Source organism: Lytechinus variegatus, chromosome 6 (assembly GCF_018143015.1).
Source record: "Lytechinus variegatus isolate NC3 chromosome 6, Lvar_3.0, whole genome shotgun sequence".
Taxonomy (NCBI): domain Eukaryota; kingdom Metazoa; phylum Echinodermata; class Echinoidea; order Temnopleuroida; family Toxopneustidae; genus Lytechinus; species Lytechinus variegatus.
This window is the reverse complement of record NC_054745.1, coordinates 26,601,935-26,620,885: the sequence shown is the minus strand read 5'-3', so window position 1 is coordinate 26,620,885 and position 18,951 is coordinate 26,601,935. Positions and strand designations below refer to the sequence as shown.

At 38.2% G+C, this 18,951-nt stretch overlaps 2 protein-coding genes across 3 annotated transcripts in view; one reads left to right on the top strand and one right to left on the bottom strand.

The window, feature by feature from the left end:
* The window catches only part of LOC121417283 (deleted in malignant brain tumors 1 protein-like), a 35,246-nt gene extending 29,644 nt beyond the window's left edge, over positions 1-5,602 (top strand). For both annotated transcript variants that reach the window (XM_041610929.1, XM_041610928.1), the window contains exons 16-20: positions 390-515; positions 1,378-1,491; positions 2,901-3,131; positions 4,228-4,280; positions 5,382-5,602. In XM_041610929.1, the coding sequence (XP_041466863.1) occupies positions 390-515; positions 1,378-1,491; positions 2,901-3,131; positions 4,228-4,280; positions 5,382-5,558 (701 nt within the window). In that variant the 3' untranslated portion in view covers positions 5,559-5,602. The remainder of the gene's footprint in view (positions 1-389; positions 516-1,377; positions 1,492-2,900; positions 3,132-4,227; positions 4,281-5,381) is intronic.
* A 3,814-nt stretch (positions 5,603-9,416) lies between these two features.
* Positions 9,417-11,329, bottom strand: LOC121417671 (low-density lipoprotein receptor-like). The gene is made up of 3 exons (XM_041611405.1): positions 11,134-11,329; positions 10,101-10,217; positions 9,417-9,544 (listed from the first exon to the last, which is right to left on the bottom strand). Exons 1-3 carry the CDS (start codon positions 11,276-11,278, stop codon positions 9,417-9,419), a joined length of 390 nt encoding a protein of 129 aa, XP_041467339.1. The 5' UTR covers positions 11,279-11,329.
* Positions 11,330-18,951: the final 7,622 nt, after the last annotated feature.

Below are 18,951 nucleotides of genomic sequence, written 5' to 3'. Positions count from 1 at the left end.
CCTCGTTGCATGCGCGTTTTGCTTAGTAGACTCACTAGGAACCAATCAGAATGCTTCTTTCAAACGAGTGATTAATCGCTTATCTTTTATTTACCGGGCTATGAATGTTTCGATAAAGAAATTGAATCATTTCAATTAAACATTTGTTTTAATTCGATTGACATTTCATCCATTTTTTATGTAGAATATACAAATCATTAATATATCATGAATATAGTAAAAAAAAAAACACAATGAATGTGAAATACAGTATGTAAATTATGTGTTAGTTGGCGTAAAAAGAACCCCCGAAAGCAAGTGCTTGTGTCGGGATGCGCCCGTAAATCTAAATGTCTAAACAACAATTAAAAGAAATAAAATTCTAATGATTCGATACATTTTGTCCATAGATTACCCCACTCCAAATCCTGCAGGCCATTTCGTATGCTCAGACGGCGCTGTTATACCAAGCAGCGAGCAATGCAACGGATACGTCGACTGCTCCGACCACTCAGATGAGGCATTCTGTGGACCAAGTAAGATTTACAATGGGGCATTTTCGCAATCACTACCCAGACGCTTTCTCTAACGCAGATAATATATCAAAAGGCCGTTCATGACAATGCAGCCTTTGTCGAAAATCGGAGGATCAAAACGGCGGTGTCGCCCAGGACTTACTGACTGAACAAACGACATATTATGTGCGGTATTTTGTCCGGTCCGAATCAGAACACGATGTGCTGTCCCGGTCCGACAACTTTCGACAAAGACCTCTAATCCGTCCATTGTGATTTAACGGCCATTTTCAATAGATTCTGATTCAGAAAGCGTCGCAAAGTGGGTTCTGAAATAGGCAATTTAGTGCATTCAGTCATTACGCGACATTCAAGAATAGAATAAGCATGCTAGGGCTGTAGTTAATCCTCGTGATAAAATTGGTTCAGCACGCCCAATATAAATTGTTATCAATATTGTTATAATTATTATTTTCATTATTTCTATATGCTATTATTACCAATATTATTATTATCATCATCACAATTATCAGTATTATATTATGCGTTATTATATGTGAAAACATTTTGAAACATTTTAGAAATGATATTGAAAACATTTTCAGCATATTATCAACTTTATGATGATGTAGGCCTACATGATTCAATTTTTAAAAAGGTGATTTTTTTTTCATTTAAAATACCTGAACAATTTTTTTTACATGCTAATGGTAATTAGAATTCTATTATAATTGTAATAATAATGTGACTTATAAAGTGCCAAATCCACTCTGTAGAGTGCTCAAGGCGCATAAAGAGCTAAGAGGTAAATAAAAAAAGCATATAAAAGATTTTTGAAAGTCTCGACAGAGGTACATTTTTTTATGTCTTTACATTTCCTCAGCTTGCCAATGGTATGAAGAATTCGAATGCGCGGACGGCATGTGCATATCGAGCGACCAGTTCTGCAATGGCGTAGTCGATTGCCCATTATATGGCGAGGACGAGTGGTATTGTGGTAAGCTTTGAAGCCCCTCCTAAAGTGAGTTATTTCCGATTCGTCTAATGCAATTTCGCCCAAATGCCAACCCGTCTACTATCTTGGGCTATCATCAGTTCGTGTACTATCCAAACGGTCTAATTACAAATTCGTTCACGCACCGTTTCGTCTAATAATCAGTTGGTCGAATAGCCATTTAGTCCATACACTTGGTCTACTTGGACTAAGTGTTCATTGTGCAAAATGAAGGAAAATAAATGGCAATTAGACCAACTGGTTATGAGACGAAATGGTCACAGATGAAATGGTGATTAGACGAAGTGGTGATTTGACCAAATAACTGTTGTACCCAATTTTAGTTGGACGAAATTTTTATAGAAGGAATGGCATTAGACTACATAAAAGTAGATCATGTGGTGAGTGGACAAATTGGCAATTTACCCTCTAAAGTTTTGTGACATCGTTGGATTAAAGTCCATTACGACGTTTTTAAAACCCATTACATGTATAACGTTATTAAACGCCAATACTAAAGAAATATTTGATGTAAACATATACTTGAGCTGATGAGGAGAGTTGTCTCAAACACAGAATTTTGATTCTTATTGACATATCTATATGAATCACATTAGAAACAGACAATAATTGTCGATTGAAAAAAATTAGAGGGGTTAAATAATCTATTTCAGTCATGTAAAAATCTGTTTCAATAAGGTCCGTTTTGAATCAGAAGACAGGGAAATATAAATTCTGCACATAATCTCAATGATCACAATTTATTTCCATCGGCATAACTAAAGTGACCAGTTTAAAGAATGGATGCTGACCCAAAACAAGGCTTTAGATAATTCATTCTTTCGATTGACTAACTATGTGGCTGCTCGCTTTTATTCAGGAAACGGATTATTCATACTTTGATTCCTGGGCCAATTATGATTCCTAAGGTCCGTTGCAGAAAGAGTTGCATTTAAACGCAAGTCAAAGAATCAATCGCAAGTCCAAAATGCGCGCTTTTGATTGGTTGAAAATGAAGTTGCGCATGATTTTTAGACTTGCGTTTGATTGCAACTCTTTCTGCAACGGGCCACTGGTCATATTGCTATTATGATTCCTGGGCCCCGATGCATAAAAGTTACCATTATGTCAACGTTGTCATGCAATGGTAACTTGCATGGAGTCCTTGATTTTGATTGGCTGTTTATCAGTGTTACCATGGTAGTTACCATTGGATGGCAAAGTTGCCATAATAGTAACTTGTATGCAACAGGGCCCAGGTCCGACTACTGGCCATCCTAATCCTGGCCAGCATGTATAGAATCAAATAACCATGGTTTCCAGTTTGAAGAATAAATATTGACTTAAACAAATCTTCAAATAATTCATTCTTTCGATTGATTAACGACGTGACTGCTTGATTTTATACACAGACTACGATTATAGTTCCTGGTCCTATTATGATTCCTATTCCGACTATTGGCCTTCGTACTCCTACTGGCCCTCCGAACCTGACAGTGGTACCTGTGTAAACATGTGCTCCTGCGGCGAGACCGGCGACGGCGGGATCGACCAATGTAGATCAGGAGACTGCTACTGTGATGATATCTGCAAACGTTTCGGCGACTGTTGCTCAGATAAGGACTACTACTGCCCAGTGGAAGGTATTTCAACGACATTAATTTTTTTATTATAGTGCGTCCTACAAAAAAGGGAAACCGAGATTCCAAGTTATTGTATAAAACATATTAACCAAAATATTTAAAGGTCTGTCATTTTGTTACATCATAAAGTCCAACCTCTCTTCTACAAATTATGTATGATGCAAGTAGTTTGGGCAAAGATAAGCAAGAAGAGTTTGGGGAGTTAATGCCAAAAGCACACTGTGCAGGAAGATGAGTCTGGATTTGTTCAGGGGAACGTTTTATCCGACAAGTCCCATTTTATCCGACAGTTACTATAGTAACAGTGCATCTCAGCCAATCAGAATCAAGGAAAGATGTCAGATCTGACAACTTGTCAGACAAAATTGTTGATGAAACGGTCCCCAGGACGCTCAGACCTTGCGTGAGAAAGGAATGGCTCGTTAGCATATATCTTGCATTCTTTTTTAAAGTTTTCTTTCACTAATCGTGCTAAATCTTTAAATGAGAGTGGATGCAGACGAGCGAGTTTCCGCGCAAATCAAGTTGTTTCCGGCAGGCAGGCCTCAGAATATATTGTTTTTACTCTGCAGTGTGTGATCAATTCGGTAAATATTTGGTCTCAAATAAAAAATATATATATATATATTATATATTCTTACAAGATGTTAAATTTTTGATTGAGACATATCCAATTATTGCGATATGATCTCGCTTCACAGGCGGGATCTTTTTTGTGGGATGCACTGTGTTAATGTAAAGCAAGCGTTTATCGTGATAAGGATAACGGAATAGAGTGTTTTATGCATCGTCGGTACATGATTTCAAGGCATTTTTCAATCATAATTCAACATTGAATTCAGTTGTCCTGATATTGTCGTATCAATTTGATTTACCTTTTTCTATAGCGCTGGTGGAATAAATTTTGTTTATGTTACTAGACAGTGTTTTATTATTATTATTATTATCTGTGATTTGGTCAATACTACTTCTTTGATTAACTTTTGGTTGCCTCGAACGTTCACTAAAATTGAAATGGCGTGATAAAAATCGCATTTACTATCAATTTCGTTCTCACATTTTTGACCTATTTATTGGTTGATTTATTTTGATTTAGAATCAGGACTGGATGGCGGCCTATACTACATTGAGAAAGTCCAGGAGCTACCGGTAAGTGTTTGTATTAGACCACCTCTAAACCGACCTCTGGCGTATATAGGGAGGGGGAGCAAAATAAATTATAGAAAATAAAAAAATAGAAATACCGACTTAAAAATAACGAAAAAAAGGTGCTCAACCAAGGGAAAAATTAGACTAGAAAGGGAGAATAAGGCGAAATACAACACTGTCTTCTATATATATTGTCAAAATGAATCATTTTTCTTTGTATGTAGAGGAACTAGAATTTTATAGCATTATGTGCATTAATATGATGTACAAAAATCGAGACAATTAATTTTAAGGAGGGTCAACAGACAGTGGTGATAAAAAGTTGGTGAACCCTAACAGAACATGCACCCTTTCATGCTGAGTGTTGAATGGAGACAGCAAGACTAGAGTGTCCGGTCGCGATGAGAAACAGTTACTAACTTGTAAATACAGAGGCTTTAATAGGAGGAAATAATTATTTGTTAACATATTTTCGGCTTTACTCCTATGAGTTTAAGATCGCATGCTCGATCTGTAATGAAAATCACAAGTCAGAAAATATTGGAACCAGTGGGATTCGAACCTGCCATCTAGTGCTTTCCGGTCAGTGACTTAACCACCAGGCTATTCTGGTTCAGGGCTAAATTACGATGAACTGGAAATTCAAATACCCTCGATCCTCTTCTTTCTGACTCATTAATATGCAAATGCAGTACGCCGTGGACAATAGATAGTAAATAAAGAGGCTTTAATAGGAGGAAATTATAATTTGTAAACAAAATTTCGGCATTACTCCTATGTGTTTAAGATTGCATGCTCAATCTGTAATGAAAATCACAAAATATTGGAACAAGTGGGATTCGAACCTGCCATCTACTTTATTGAATGTAATATTTAATCACCTGATATAACAATTTAATATCTGATACATGCTAAAACTAGAACACGTGATATATGTTCATTTTCTGTTGGTGCTCACTACTTTTAGCACCGCTCTATATGGAGATAGATGTTCGAACTTTACACGGAATTCTAATCCTGTCGAGACAAGTAAATAAGGAAATAGTGGTATGATAAAACTATTCAATGACGTGTGTTTTTGTTTATATAAAAAAAAATCAGGTTCACGTCCGACGACGACGCGCAGCTGAAGGACAAAAGCGCCGAGCTCGCCGATCAGTCCCTAAAGAGGTCGACCAGGAAAGAGCCCGAAGACTAGAGGACCAAGCGAAGCGCCTTGAGGGACGCCGAGCTCGCGCTGCGGAGAAGGCAAGACAAGTTCGACAAGCCGAAGCCTAATATCCCAGTGTGGAAAGATGCATCAGCTTGCTAGATGATTAGATCAACGTTCACATCAAAATGAAATTACAGTTTCACATAATTACATCACACAAATATATACAATTAGTTACACAAAATTACAGTTACAATTATATCATTCATGTGGATACTCCCCAACTTGAGATTTTGTAAGCATGTTTTTGTCCTGGCTCATGATTTGTTCTTTAGTAGATGAAAGAGATTCACAGCTCACTTTAATTTGTCTTATTGAGTAAGAATACACAAAGACATCTTAACAGCCTGTCCATAAAAGACGTTACAATGCACGTGTGTGTGACAATATCTACCAAAAATACCAGATAACTCAATTAACTACAAAATTATATTGCTTTTATAAATATAATTCGTGACGCCGGGACTATAGATTGTGATGAAAGAAAGTAATGTACAAGACAACAAATGAAAATAATTACTTCGATTTGTGGCATCAATCACATCGTAAATAGAAATAGAATATATAAACCTTAATGATATCTTGTCGTGCAATTTCATGGTAAAATAATTTTATTCCTCTTTCCAAGAAAGGAGTAAATCCATTACGCTGCTGTGCGGGTATTGGTCTCCGTTTCTTTGTTCTTGTTAATTGAATAAATTATTGTGAACAAGAAAAACAAACCATTCGTAAATGTTCGTTTGTTGCAAGGTAGGGCGAGGTCAACGTTCAGTAACAGTCCTTGTATAATGAATGTGGTTTGCGTGTGTGTGATAGAAACAGAGACATATGGTAAGGGAGGGAGTGTATATGCGTAAGAGGGGGAGATTGGGTTTATGTGTGTGTATGTGATAGAAACAATGGGGAGTTCGTGTTTGATAAAGGTAGAGATGGAGAGGGCGGGAACGGAGAGATAGGGTTTGTGTGTGTAATAGAAACAGAGACAGAAAGGGAAGGAGGGAGTGTGTGTGTGAAAGAGAGAGAGGGAAAGAGTGTGTGTTTGATAAAGATAGAGAGGGACAGTAAGTGGGTGTGTGTGAGACGCATAATGGGGTTTGTGTGGGAGACATCCGTGTATAATGAATGTGGGGTGCATGTGTGTGATAGAAACAAAGAGTAAGGAGTGTGTGTGTGAGAGAGAGAGTTGGGGAGATTGATTTTGTGTGTGTAATAGAAACAGAAAGGGTGGGAGTGATAGAGTGTGTGTTTGGTGTGAAAGAGAGAAGGTGGGAGTCCGTGTGTGTTTGATTAAGTTAGAGCGAATAAACAAAAGTATGTGTATTATGAATGTGTGCCTGTGTGTATGTGTGATAGAAACAGAGGCAAAGAATAAGGGAGGGAGATCGAGAGTGTATATGAGAGAGAGGGAGGGGGAGGGAACGGAGAGATATGGTTTGTGTGTGTGATAGAAACAGAGACAGAAAGGGAAGGAGGGAGTGTGTGTGTGAAAGAGAGAGGGAAAGAGTGTGTGTTTGATAAAGATAGAGAGGGACAGTAAGTGGGTGTGTGTGTGTGAGACACATGATGGGGTTTGTGTGGGAGACATCCGTGTATAATGAATGTGGGTGAGTGTGTGTGATAGAAACAAAGAGTAAGGGAAGGAGTGTGTGTGTGAGAGAGAGAGTTGGGGAGATTGATTGTGTGTGTAATAGAAACAGAGACAGAAAGGGAGGGAGTGATAGAGTGTGTGGGGGTGTGAAAGAGAGAAGGTGTGAGTCCGTGTGTGTTTGATTAAGTTTAGAGAGAGCGAGGTCAACCTTAAACAAATTTATGTGTATTATGCGTGTGTGATAAGAATAGAGACAAATAATAAGGGAGGGAGATCGAGAGTGTATATGAGACAGAGAGAGAGTGGGGGGGACAGAGAGATATGGTTTGTGTGTGTGATAGAAACAGAGAGGGAGGGAGTGTGTGTGCGTGTGTGTGAAAGAGAGAAGGGAAGGGAGAGATTGTGTGTTTGATACAGGTAGAGAGGGACAGTAAGTGGGTGTGTATGAGAAACATAAGGGGGTTTGTGTGGAAGACATCCGTGTATAATGAATGGGGTGCGTGTGTGCGGTAGAAACAGAGACAGAGAGTAAGGGAGGGAGTATATGTGTGTGTGAAAGAGAGGGGGAGATTGATTGTATGTGTGTGTGTGTGATAGAAACAGAGAAAGGGGGTATGAGTGTGTGTTGGGTGTGAAAGAGAGAGAGGGGAGTTCGTGTGTGTTTGATAAAGTTAGAGAGCGAGCGAGGTCAACCTTGAACAAAAGTATGAGTATTATGAATGGGTGCGCGTGTGTGTGAGAGATAGAAACAGAGACAAAGAGTAAGGGAGGGAGATCGAGAGTGTATATGAGAGAGAGTGGGAGAGATAGGGTTTGTGTGTGTGATAAAAACAGAAATTAATAAGGGAGTGATAGAGTGTGTGTGGAAGTGTGAAAGAGAGGAGGGGGAATTCGTTTGTGTTTGATAAAGGTAGAGAGGGATAGTAAGTGGATGTGTGTGAGACACATGAGGGGGTTTATAGTGTGGGCGAGATTGTACCATTGAGCTGTGTGTAGTATGTAGCTGTATGTTCAACATGTTCAATGATCACGATGATGCATATGCATACTTCTGATTTTTGTCAAACTATTTTTGTTATATCTGCGTTACATATTATATTGTTAAGCTGAAGCAATTATTAAAAGGGAAGTTTACCCTGACAAAAAGTTTATTGTAAAAATAGCAGAAAAAATAATAGAAAATATTGCCGAAGGTTTGAGAAAAACTCATCAAATAATTAAAAAGTTATTAGAATTTCAATTATTTGATTTGTGACGTCATATGCGAGCAGCATTCCTACATAGCGAGTGGTAAAAAATCAATGAAATGTCATTTTCTCAGAAAACTGAAAATGGTTTTCACTGTACCTTTTGTATATCAACCGACAAATCATTTCACACCTGTTCATGAATAGAAAACAAAATTAAATCATCAGGAACCATAAAAAATTGAAATTCGTGCATTTTATATTAAGTAACACATGGGACAGCTGCTCGTTTATGAAGTCACAAATCCAAAACTTTGAACTCTAATAACTTTCTTACTCTTTAACGGATTTTCCTCAAACCTTCACCAATATCTTTTACTATTTTTTTCTGCTATTTTTACAACAAAGTTTTCTTCAGGGTGAACTTGAACTTAAGTCAAATCGTTATCATTCGAAGAACATGTTAAATGTGTTTACAGTGATCTTGAATTTGTTGTGCGTCGCGAGTGAAAACCCGGCCACAAAAGGCACCCGTCATGGATCAATGTTGCCGCGATACCAAAATAGGGATTCTTCGCAACCACTAAGGAGACGCATTCTGGAACGTAGAGAATCTATTGTCAAAAGCCCTTCATGCCAAAACACGTTTTGTCGAAAATTAATGAATCAACAAAGCAGTTTCATCCGTGATTCTGGACAGGCAACAAATTTGCAAGCTTTCTTCAGCTCCGAATCTCAAGACGATCTGCTATCCCGGTTGTTTTTTTTTCTTTACTTGTGCACCAGACGCGAGAGGGCAATGGGACTGGCGTTAAAGGCTTTTTTGTGATACTTTGAACCAGATGACAAATCTTGGACTTATATTTTTTAAGATTATTGCCTCAAATTGCTATTTGAGACTCGAACCTGCGCCATAAACTCGACTGTAGGAATGGCTTGCTGATTGAGCCACACCAATTAGGGGTCGGAAATAAGCATATCTTTCGACGTTTCGTATTCATGAATATTCATGAGGTGTAGTCTGATTAAATAAACCCTTTTATATCGTCATTCACACTGCCCTCTCGCGTCGGAAGCACAAGTACTGACGAAAAAATGTCAAGAAAAAAAAGAGAAAAACGCCATTCGCAAAAACAAAAATTAAAGGCTTATTTATACTCACAACAATTTTGTTCATCTGCTCGGTCATTGCAATGCGGGAACCCATCGCAAACGAACAGTTGTGCCACGCACATGCCGTTACTGCATAGCACATAGTTACGATAGCTCTCGCATTCTTTAGAAGAATAAAGAACAAAGAAGACAACATGTACTTTAATATTATCAGTACATCGGAGAGGGAAGTTCAGTTTAGCTGGAACAACGTCCCTGGCTGGAAGTTCCAGTTCTGCTGTCTATCTTATTTCGATTAGAAATGGTTCGAACTTCCTAAAGTGGTTAATACGCGAGAATGTATAGAACAAAGTTTAGTTACAATAGATCAGGCTTGCTTGGAATTGTATTATTATACATTGTGCTTTTCGTAGTGTACAAAAGTACCATTTCGATTGATCACTAATCTTTGTGTTACGGAGCCCTGATGCACTTTTACAATACCACACAGTTAAAACATTGTTTGAAATTTTATACACCGTTGTTTACTAATGATAAAACTTAAATGTTGTTTAACAATTTAAACAACCATGCTTGATTATTGATAATTAATTATTTTGAAAATCAAACGGTGTGGTTCTGACTTTAAACACTTAATCAAACTATTTAAGCAACGACTATAAGGTTCATATAGTAAACAACGTTATGCAGTTTGTACAGGGTATGACGTAGAGGCTTACTTCCGGTTTCACAGTATAATTCATCTTCGCTCGCTAAACAATCATCGCTGTTATCACACAGCTTGTTCAATGGCAAGCACTCACGGTTCCAACAAGCGAATTCATCGTCTCGACATACTGAAATTAAAATGAAAAGAAAAGTGTTTTTAAACCCCGGGAGTAGTAAAAACAAATAGATAAATAGATATTACGTTCCACGACCAGAAAAGGTCATCGACTAAAAATTTAGGGAGGGGGAAGGACCGTCCCCCACCTCAATTTAAGGGGGGGACCTATGATCATGATTATGCAGTCGATCAAAGACCCAAATACAGTTATGCCCGTAACAATTATGTGCGTACAGCGCCTGTACTTTCATTCTCCACGAAACAATTTTATCTAAAAAAAAATTGTGAAAACATGACATGCGTTTGCGTTTATGTGACATCATACCTCAATGCGATTGTTCGCGTATACTCGCATAGAGGAGTTCTTGCTCCACAGTGCATACCGGATTAAAAAAAAACGGAGAAATGTATTGTCAAAAACTTCATATAAGAGCAACCACGAGGTCTTTGTCGAAAATATTATTGGTTAATCAATCAACCAGCAGCTTTGTCCTAGATTCTGGACAAATGAGATATATGTAATTTTTCGTCAGATCCGAAACCTAGGACGACATAGCCGTTCCCGTTCGCCTACTTTTGACAGAGACCTCCCAGCTGTTCTTACTTGTCGTTTGCCGAGAATTTTCAATACATTTACTGTGTTCACGAATCCCTATTGTTCTTTGCACGACCGCATCAGGACAATTGCAACCTATAATCACCCCGGACAACTACCACCCGAGGACAATTACCCTCGGGGGTAATTGTCCAATGGATAATTGTTTGGAGGAAGTTGTGCGGGGGGTAATTGTCCGAGGGTAATTGTCCTCGGGGTAGAACGTTGTCCTCTTGGTGATTGTCCGGAGGTAATTGTCTTAGAACCGTCGACTGTTCCGCCAAATTATAGGCTACAGTTTTACTGCATGTACAGTAAACCTCCTACTCACCGGCTCCAGGACGGGGATCTGTCGTCGCCGGCCTGCCGGGAGGGCGACAAAAGGCGCTACCGGTAGGAGAATGCGGCCTTCCAAACAACGTTACGATCTTGACCGGAACACCTCTCTGGAGCGCACCTTCGGGGTTCCGGAACATGGGACAAACTACTTCTGAAAGGTCACAGTGCGATATTGGAAAAGATGGATGCAACACTGCCTTTAGTTAAAGATAAAAAAGAAGGGGAAAATAATCATAGGAATCTGCATAGAACAAACTACACTAAAATAGTTACGCACACAGGGGGGGGGGGGAGGCACACTAGTAAGACTAGCATAGAAAGGCCTACATAAAAAAAGTATTGACTATGAATCTCAATAGGGGGGGGGGCACGGGTCGGATGTGCACCCCCCCCCCGGTCCGCCACTGGTATAACATCAATTTCAGCTCGCTCTTTGCGCTCGTATTCCACTAGTGAGATTTGTATTCGGTACATTAATTAATAAAACAATCCTTTATGTATCAGCAATTATGACAACAACAATAATAATGGTCTCTCATTATCAATACTTCGAAACATTTCTTGCTGCCAGAGGCCATCTGGATTACAAATTAATAATAATAATCATCATGGTACTAATTATAACGGCACATTTGCCCAGGGTAGCCACTTCTGTTCCGAAAACCTTCTCCCAGCGGGCCCTGCTACCATTATCACTTTCTTCCTACCGATACCCATTCATCTCACCTGGGTACGTGCAGCACACTGGGTGAATTTCTTGCTGCAGTAAATCGCGCCATGGCTTGGAATCGAACCCACGTCCGTCAGAATGAAAGACTTGAGTCATGACCACTAAACCACAGCGGACCGATGTTCACATTTCTAACTGTTGTTTCATCTGAATACAATCATTAATTACCGATTTAAGAAGTAACAACTTAATTCTTTAAAGACAATTTTGAAGGTTATCGAAAAAGAACACTTACTATCGCAAGAAATCCATAAAGCCAGCCCAAAAATCCGGTTCTGTTTACGAAAAGGAAGAAAATTATTTTTACGACATTAGGGGTCCGGGATTTTCCAAAAGGAGGGTCACATTTTCTCATGGAAAATTTGGCTAGCCAAAAAACAAACAATGGTCTCAGTTGCGTATAAACGGCATATTCTCTTAAAAGATATTTACCGTTACTCTCAAAAGAGGGAGGGGGCAAGCTTGTGCATGAACGACATATATTTACATTCAAAATATTGACCATGACTCTCATAGGGGGCAAGGGCCGGAAACGCCCCCCTCCCCCGGATCCGCCACTGCGACATAAGCATGCACTTTATACCAAACGCACTACGTAAGGATCGCCATTATCCTTAGCGATCTTCACATTGAAAAGATCATAACCTTCGAATATATACTATTTTTGTTTCTCCAATTACTCTCAAGCTTTTAATACTTCTTACGGGTAGGCCCATCCAAAAAAATGTCTATTTGAATTTTTTTTAAAGAGAAAAATCAAACAAGCATGATGCTGAAAATTCCACGTGTGGAGCGTTACGGCCTAGTGCATGGATTTGACTTTGAAACAGAGGGTCGTGGGTTCGAATCCTGGCCAGCCATGGCGTAATTTCATTCTGTAAGAAATGTATCAACATCGTGCTGCACTCAACCCAGGTGAGGTCAGTGGTTACCTGGCAGGAATGTAGTCCTTGAAATGCCACCGCGCTGTAAAAGTCTGCGGGTGTAAAGTCAGCTAGATAATACTATCCATAATTGAGCACACAGTATTCCATCCAAGTCGGATAAGGAAGTTACGACACTTTTATGATTTTTTCTGTTTTAATTCAAACATCATCATCATCACCACCATCACCTACATCTTCGTCACTATCATCATCAATCTCATCATCATCATCGCCATCATCATTTTATCATCACCACCACCACCACCACGACTACCATCATCATCTTCGTAACTATCACCACCAAAAACAAAGTTCATCATTCATTAATCATCGTCATCGTCGTCGTCGCATTATGATTTTATTATTTTTATCATTATTCTTTTATTTCCTTGATCGTATTATATTATTTCCTGTTCTCACACAATCTGATTTGCTCCAACTTTTAAATCTTTTTTTGAGGGTCCACTTACCATTTACAACGTACGTCGTGCTAAATCCGCTTCGCTGCAAAATCAGATGGAAAAAAGAGTATACCGAGGTTAATCTCTTCGGACAATTACCAACGTTGGGGTCTATTTTCGGTGAAATATATTGCTTGAAGTTTTGTCATTCACCACCATTCACTTCGGATGTAATACATTTTGATCTAACCCCAAGTGATATTCAATTAAATCATGAATTCCCGAAATTTTAAATATACGCAGTTTAGGCGTATGTCAATTTTTGTGGGGTTTTTTTTGCCTGATTGTTTTTTTTTGATGGGGGGGAGGCGGGGTGCTACTTTTTTTTTATAAAAATATAACAAACTCGGTGTAAATGATAATCTTTACTGTAATTTTGTACGTAGACATTCCCTAAATGTTTTTATTTCATATTTTATTTTATATGTATATGTATTAAAAATGTACGTAACAAATAAACGAAATGAAAAATCCTGAATTACCGAAAAGAAACTCCGTCAGCACCACGCCAAAGTCTTGAAAAATACAAACGTATAGGGCCTACCCGGGGGCCTACTTCTCCGATGCACAGCCGAGTGAGTACAAGTGACATATACGTGTTTACGCCAAATTACTTCCATCATGCCTACTTCGCTACTAATCAACAAAATGATTAATCTGGTTTAATTTCTTCATCTATTTCTCCAAGAGCACGTATAATTGTTGTTAAATAGGCCAATATTGATCTCACGTATGGCACAGCGATGGGTCATAGCACTATAATATGGACTGGTGCACAGGCGCAGATCAAGGGTGGTGCCTTTGAGAAGAAAAAATAAAATTTGTAATGTAATAATGCCATTAAAAGCGAGGAGTGCCCCCTCTTTTGAAATTGAAGACCTCTTTTTTTTTTGCTTGTCAATTTTTTCGGGTAAGAAATTTTCTGAATTTCTGGTTGAAAACCTTTTTTTTGGGGGGGGGGGCTTGTCAAAATTTTTCCTACGAAAATTTTTTCCCCAACCTTTTGGAAAATTCTGGATCCACCCCTGCTGGTACATAATCAAATTTATTGCTATTTGGGGGCTCATTTCCAATACTCCCCGCCCCAGAGACAGTGGCGGATAACCCAGTTTTTGTGTTTTTTATTTTTTTGGTGCCAAAATTACCTTTATTTTATTGATAGTCGCGAACCCCCCCCCCCCCCTTTCTTAAGCTTGTTCAATTTCTCGGTCAACCCCGCCCCTCCCCCTTGAAAAAGCTAGATCCGCGCCTGCCTGATGAAAATAAGATAAACCAAGCACGTGCTGACTCCTAATAACGTAATGAATCCCCCTGACAATTTAAGTCCGTGCACCTTGACTTAAGGGGCAACATTTCACCAAAATATGAATGAATAAATAACTAGATGATAATACATAATAATTATATCAATTAATATATAAATACATTAATAGATAAAAAATAACTACATAAATAGATGAATAAATAAATAAATAGATAAATGAAGTCTCAAGCATACTATTTTTCAAACATGCTATATCAGAATGCTCCCCCCCCTCGAAACCATTTACAAGAATGAAACTAATACTAATAAGTTATTGAACGGTGAATAATAAGAGTATATCAACTCTCATATAAATTTATATAAAAAAAATCAAAATATTTATAACTTACTCTTGTCAGAAATTATGGTAAAACAACAAATTATAATAAGAACAAGAACCATACAAAACAATTGCAATATTAACAATTTTTAATTTCCTATCAATCAAATAGAAAAAAACTAATATATAATTTTACAATATTGTCCCACTTTAAAGCAATACTCCAGGCTGAAGATATCTCGATAAATTGAGTAAAATTCAGAAAGCAAAATGCTAAAAATCTGATCGAAATCGGATTACAAATAACAAAGTTATTGAATTTTATAATTTGCATTATTCCGGTGAAACACTTCTAAGCATGTCTTCATGAATATTCAATGAGCAAACTGATGTTATGATAATACCCACTGTTCTTTTGTATCGTATTATATGAAATTAGGTTTATTCGAATATTTTCTACCAAGACCTAAACAATTGTAATGACAGAACTGACTAAATGCATTATATATTTATTGCTGTAAATTATTTCACTAAAATGGAGACACATCATTAACACATGCATGGAAAAATGACACAATTATGATTTCATGTAATAACATTTAAAAAAAGGAAAGCCGGGAAGTGACATCATCAGCCGACCTAATGAATATTGATGATGACGTGCATAAAACTGTTTTCACAAATATTGCAAAATTTTAAATTTCAATAACTTCGTTATTTGTTATCCGATTTTCATGAAATTTTCGGCATTTTGCTCTGTGAATTTTACTTCAGCCTTGAGTATCCCTTTGATTTTTCAGTTTCTACTGATAGGTACAGTTGTCCTCAAAATTATTCATACCCCTTGTGGAAAAACACTCTTTAGTAGATTTTTCACTTGTAAAAGCTTTATGATGTAACTATCTTTGTATCTTTTGTCCGCTTGTTGCTATGCATCATTTGACATATGAGCTGGCTCGTCTTCATTTGCATAATAATAGATAGGGTCGAAAGTTACTTTTTGCACTTGTTCAGAATTATTCATACCCTTGCCAATACCTCAACAAAAATGTCCTTTTATGACAATGTGCATTATTTTTACTGTCTGGGAATGTGCTATTCTTTGTTCTATAGTTATTTCAAGATGTTCCAATGAATTAAATACCTTCTTTGTTAAACAAATCATTAAACAATGATAGAAAATAGCATCTTCTGTAAGTGTATGAATAGAGGAAAGCATTCTGGTCATTCTCAGTCTCTGATAATCATGGTCAAGAAGAAGGAGCTCAGTTAGGACCTACGACAACTTCTTGTGCATGCCCACAGTGAGGAAAAGGGTTATAAAGGCCATTTCAAAGCAGTATGACGTCCCTGTAGCGACAGTCCAGAGCATAATCAAGAAGCACAAGAGGTACAACACTGTGAAGAACCTTAGTGGGCGTGGCAGGAAGTGCAAGGTGTCCCCTAAACTCGCCAGGAAAATCTGCTAAGAGGTCACTTATAACCCCCGGACCACAATCAAGGCCCTACTTGAAACGCTTGACCGGTCAGGGATGAACGTGTCACGGTCCACCATCGAGCAAGTCTTGCACAAAGGAGGTCTCCATGTACGAAAGGCCTCGGAAGACACCGCTGCTCAGGGAGAAACATCTGAAGGCTCGACTGGCCTTTGCAAGAGGTCATCTGAAGCAAAATCCAAGCTTTTGGTCAACCATCCTATGGTCTGATGAGACGAAGTTGGAGTTATTTGGCCATATGGATGTTGTATACGTCTGGAGGAAGAAAGGGGAAGCATACAATCCAAAGAGCACTGTGCCAACCGTCAAGCATGGTGGTGGGCACAATGCTATGGGGATGTTTCTCTTCCAGTGGCACAGGGAACCTCGTTAGAATCCAAGGAATCATGAAAAAGAAGGATTACATCCATATCCTTGATGAGAACTTGAAGGAATCTGCTGAGAAACTCCTGGTTGGCCCCAACTGGAAGTACCAACAAGACAATGACCCAAAGCATATCGCCAAGCTGGTGAAGAAATGGTGCAAGGACAATGATATCAACGTCCTAGAATTGCCAAGTCAGAGTCCTGACCTGAATCCGATCGAGAACTTGTGGCGAGACTTGAAGGTCAGAGTGATGGCTAGGAACCCAACCAACCTGACCCAGCTTGAGGCCTACACCATGGAAGAATGGGCCAACATCCCGCAGGATACATGCAGGAAGCTTGTGGACATGTACAGGAATCATCTAGAAGCAGTCGTAAAGAACAAAGGCTATGCTATTAACTATTAATGAAAGACATTGGACTCAGAAAACCTAGGGTATGAATACTTTTGAACATGACATTTTTTGAATATCTATGAATAAATTACCCCTGAAAAGAGAAATTTCTTAAATTGTGCATTGTTGTTATTCTTTCACTAGTAGGTCACATACAAATCATAGAGAAACTTGACAAAATGCATTCATTTTATCACAAACATGAAAAAACACAAATATCAACAAGGGTATGAATAATTTTGAGGACGACTGTATATATTACCTCTCTTGGTAATTTTTTTTACGTTTCAAATAGAGGCTATCTCACAAGTAGATCAGTGATACTAATTTAGCCTAATTTGCACTAAGAAAATGAGGTATCGTATATGGTATTGAAGTCTGGGGTGGGGCATGATAAATGATAGACTCTATACTACAAATTTAAAAAAAAGGCAATGCGTGTGTTAAAGTTATTTTAGTACGTACATGACAAGATCAGCACCATAATTCAGGGATCTTAAGATGCTTGACATTTTCCAACTGTATATTATCTACATGTATCTGCAGTTTTTGTCTCACCTGCGAAGCAAAGTGAGACTATAGGCGCCGCTTTTCCGGCGGCGGCGGCGGCGTCAACATCAAATCTTAACCTGAGGTTAAGTTTTTGAAATGACGTCATAACTTAGAAAGTATATGGACCTAGTTAATAAAACTTGACCATAAGGTTAATCAAGTATTACTAAACATCCTATTAGAGTTTCATGTCACATGACCAAGGTCAAAGGTCATTTAGGGTCAATGAACTTAGACCATGATGGAATAATCAACATCGAAATCTTAACCTGAGGTTAAGTTTTTGAAATGTAATCATAACTTAGAAAATATATGGACCTAGTTCATGAAACTTGAACATAAGGTTAATCAAGTATCACTGAACATCCTGCATGAGTTTCACGTCACATGACCAAGGTCAAAGGTCATTTAGGGTCAATGAACTTTGGCCGAATTGGGTATATCTGTTGAATTCCCATCATAACTTTGAAAGTTTATGGATCTGATTCATGAAACTTGGACATAATAGTAATCAAGCATCACTGAAAATTTTGTGCAAGTTTTAGGTCTCATGATTAAGGTCAAAGGTCATTTAGGGTCAATGAACTTTGGCCGAATCAGGGGTATCAGTTGAATTACCATCATAACTTTGAAAGTTTATTGGTCTAGTTCATTAAACTTGGACATTAGAGTAATCAAGTATCACTGAACATCCTTTGCGCGTTTCAGGTCACATGACCAAGGTCAAAGGTCAATGAACTTTGGCCGAATTGGTTGTATCTGTTGAATTACCATCATAACTTTGAAAGTTTATGGATCTGATTCATGAAACTTGTACATAAGAGTAATCAAGTATCACTGAACATCCTGTTCGAGTTTCAGGTCACATAATCAAGGTCAAAGGTCATGTAAGGTCAATGAACTTTGGCCATGTTGGGGTTTTTTGTTGAATAACCATCATATCTCTGTAAGTTTATTGGTCTAGTTCATAAAAAGTGGACATAAGTGTAACCATGTATCACTGAACATCTTGTGTGGGTTAGAGTAGTATTCAAAGCCAGCACTGCTGCTATATTGAATCGCGTGATGCAGGTGAGACGGCCAGAGGCATTCCACTTGTTTGTATTCGGTGCTACATTATTGTTCACTAATTCAACATAGATATAGTAGGCAAAAGGAAGGTGAGATCTTGAGAAAGTAGTGTTTATCTCAATGTAGGCACATGCAACTTCTTGGAATAAGCTACCAATCAGAAAGAAACCATCAGGGTCAAGTTTTCATAAAGCTGTTGCTTAACATCTGTTGGAAAACTGAACTTTGTT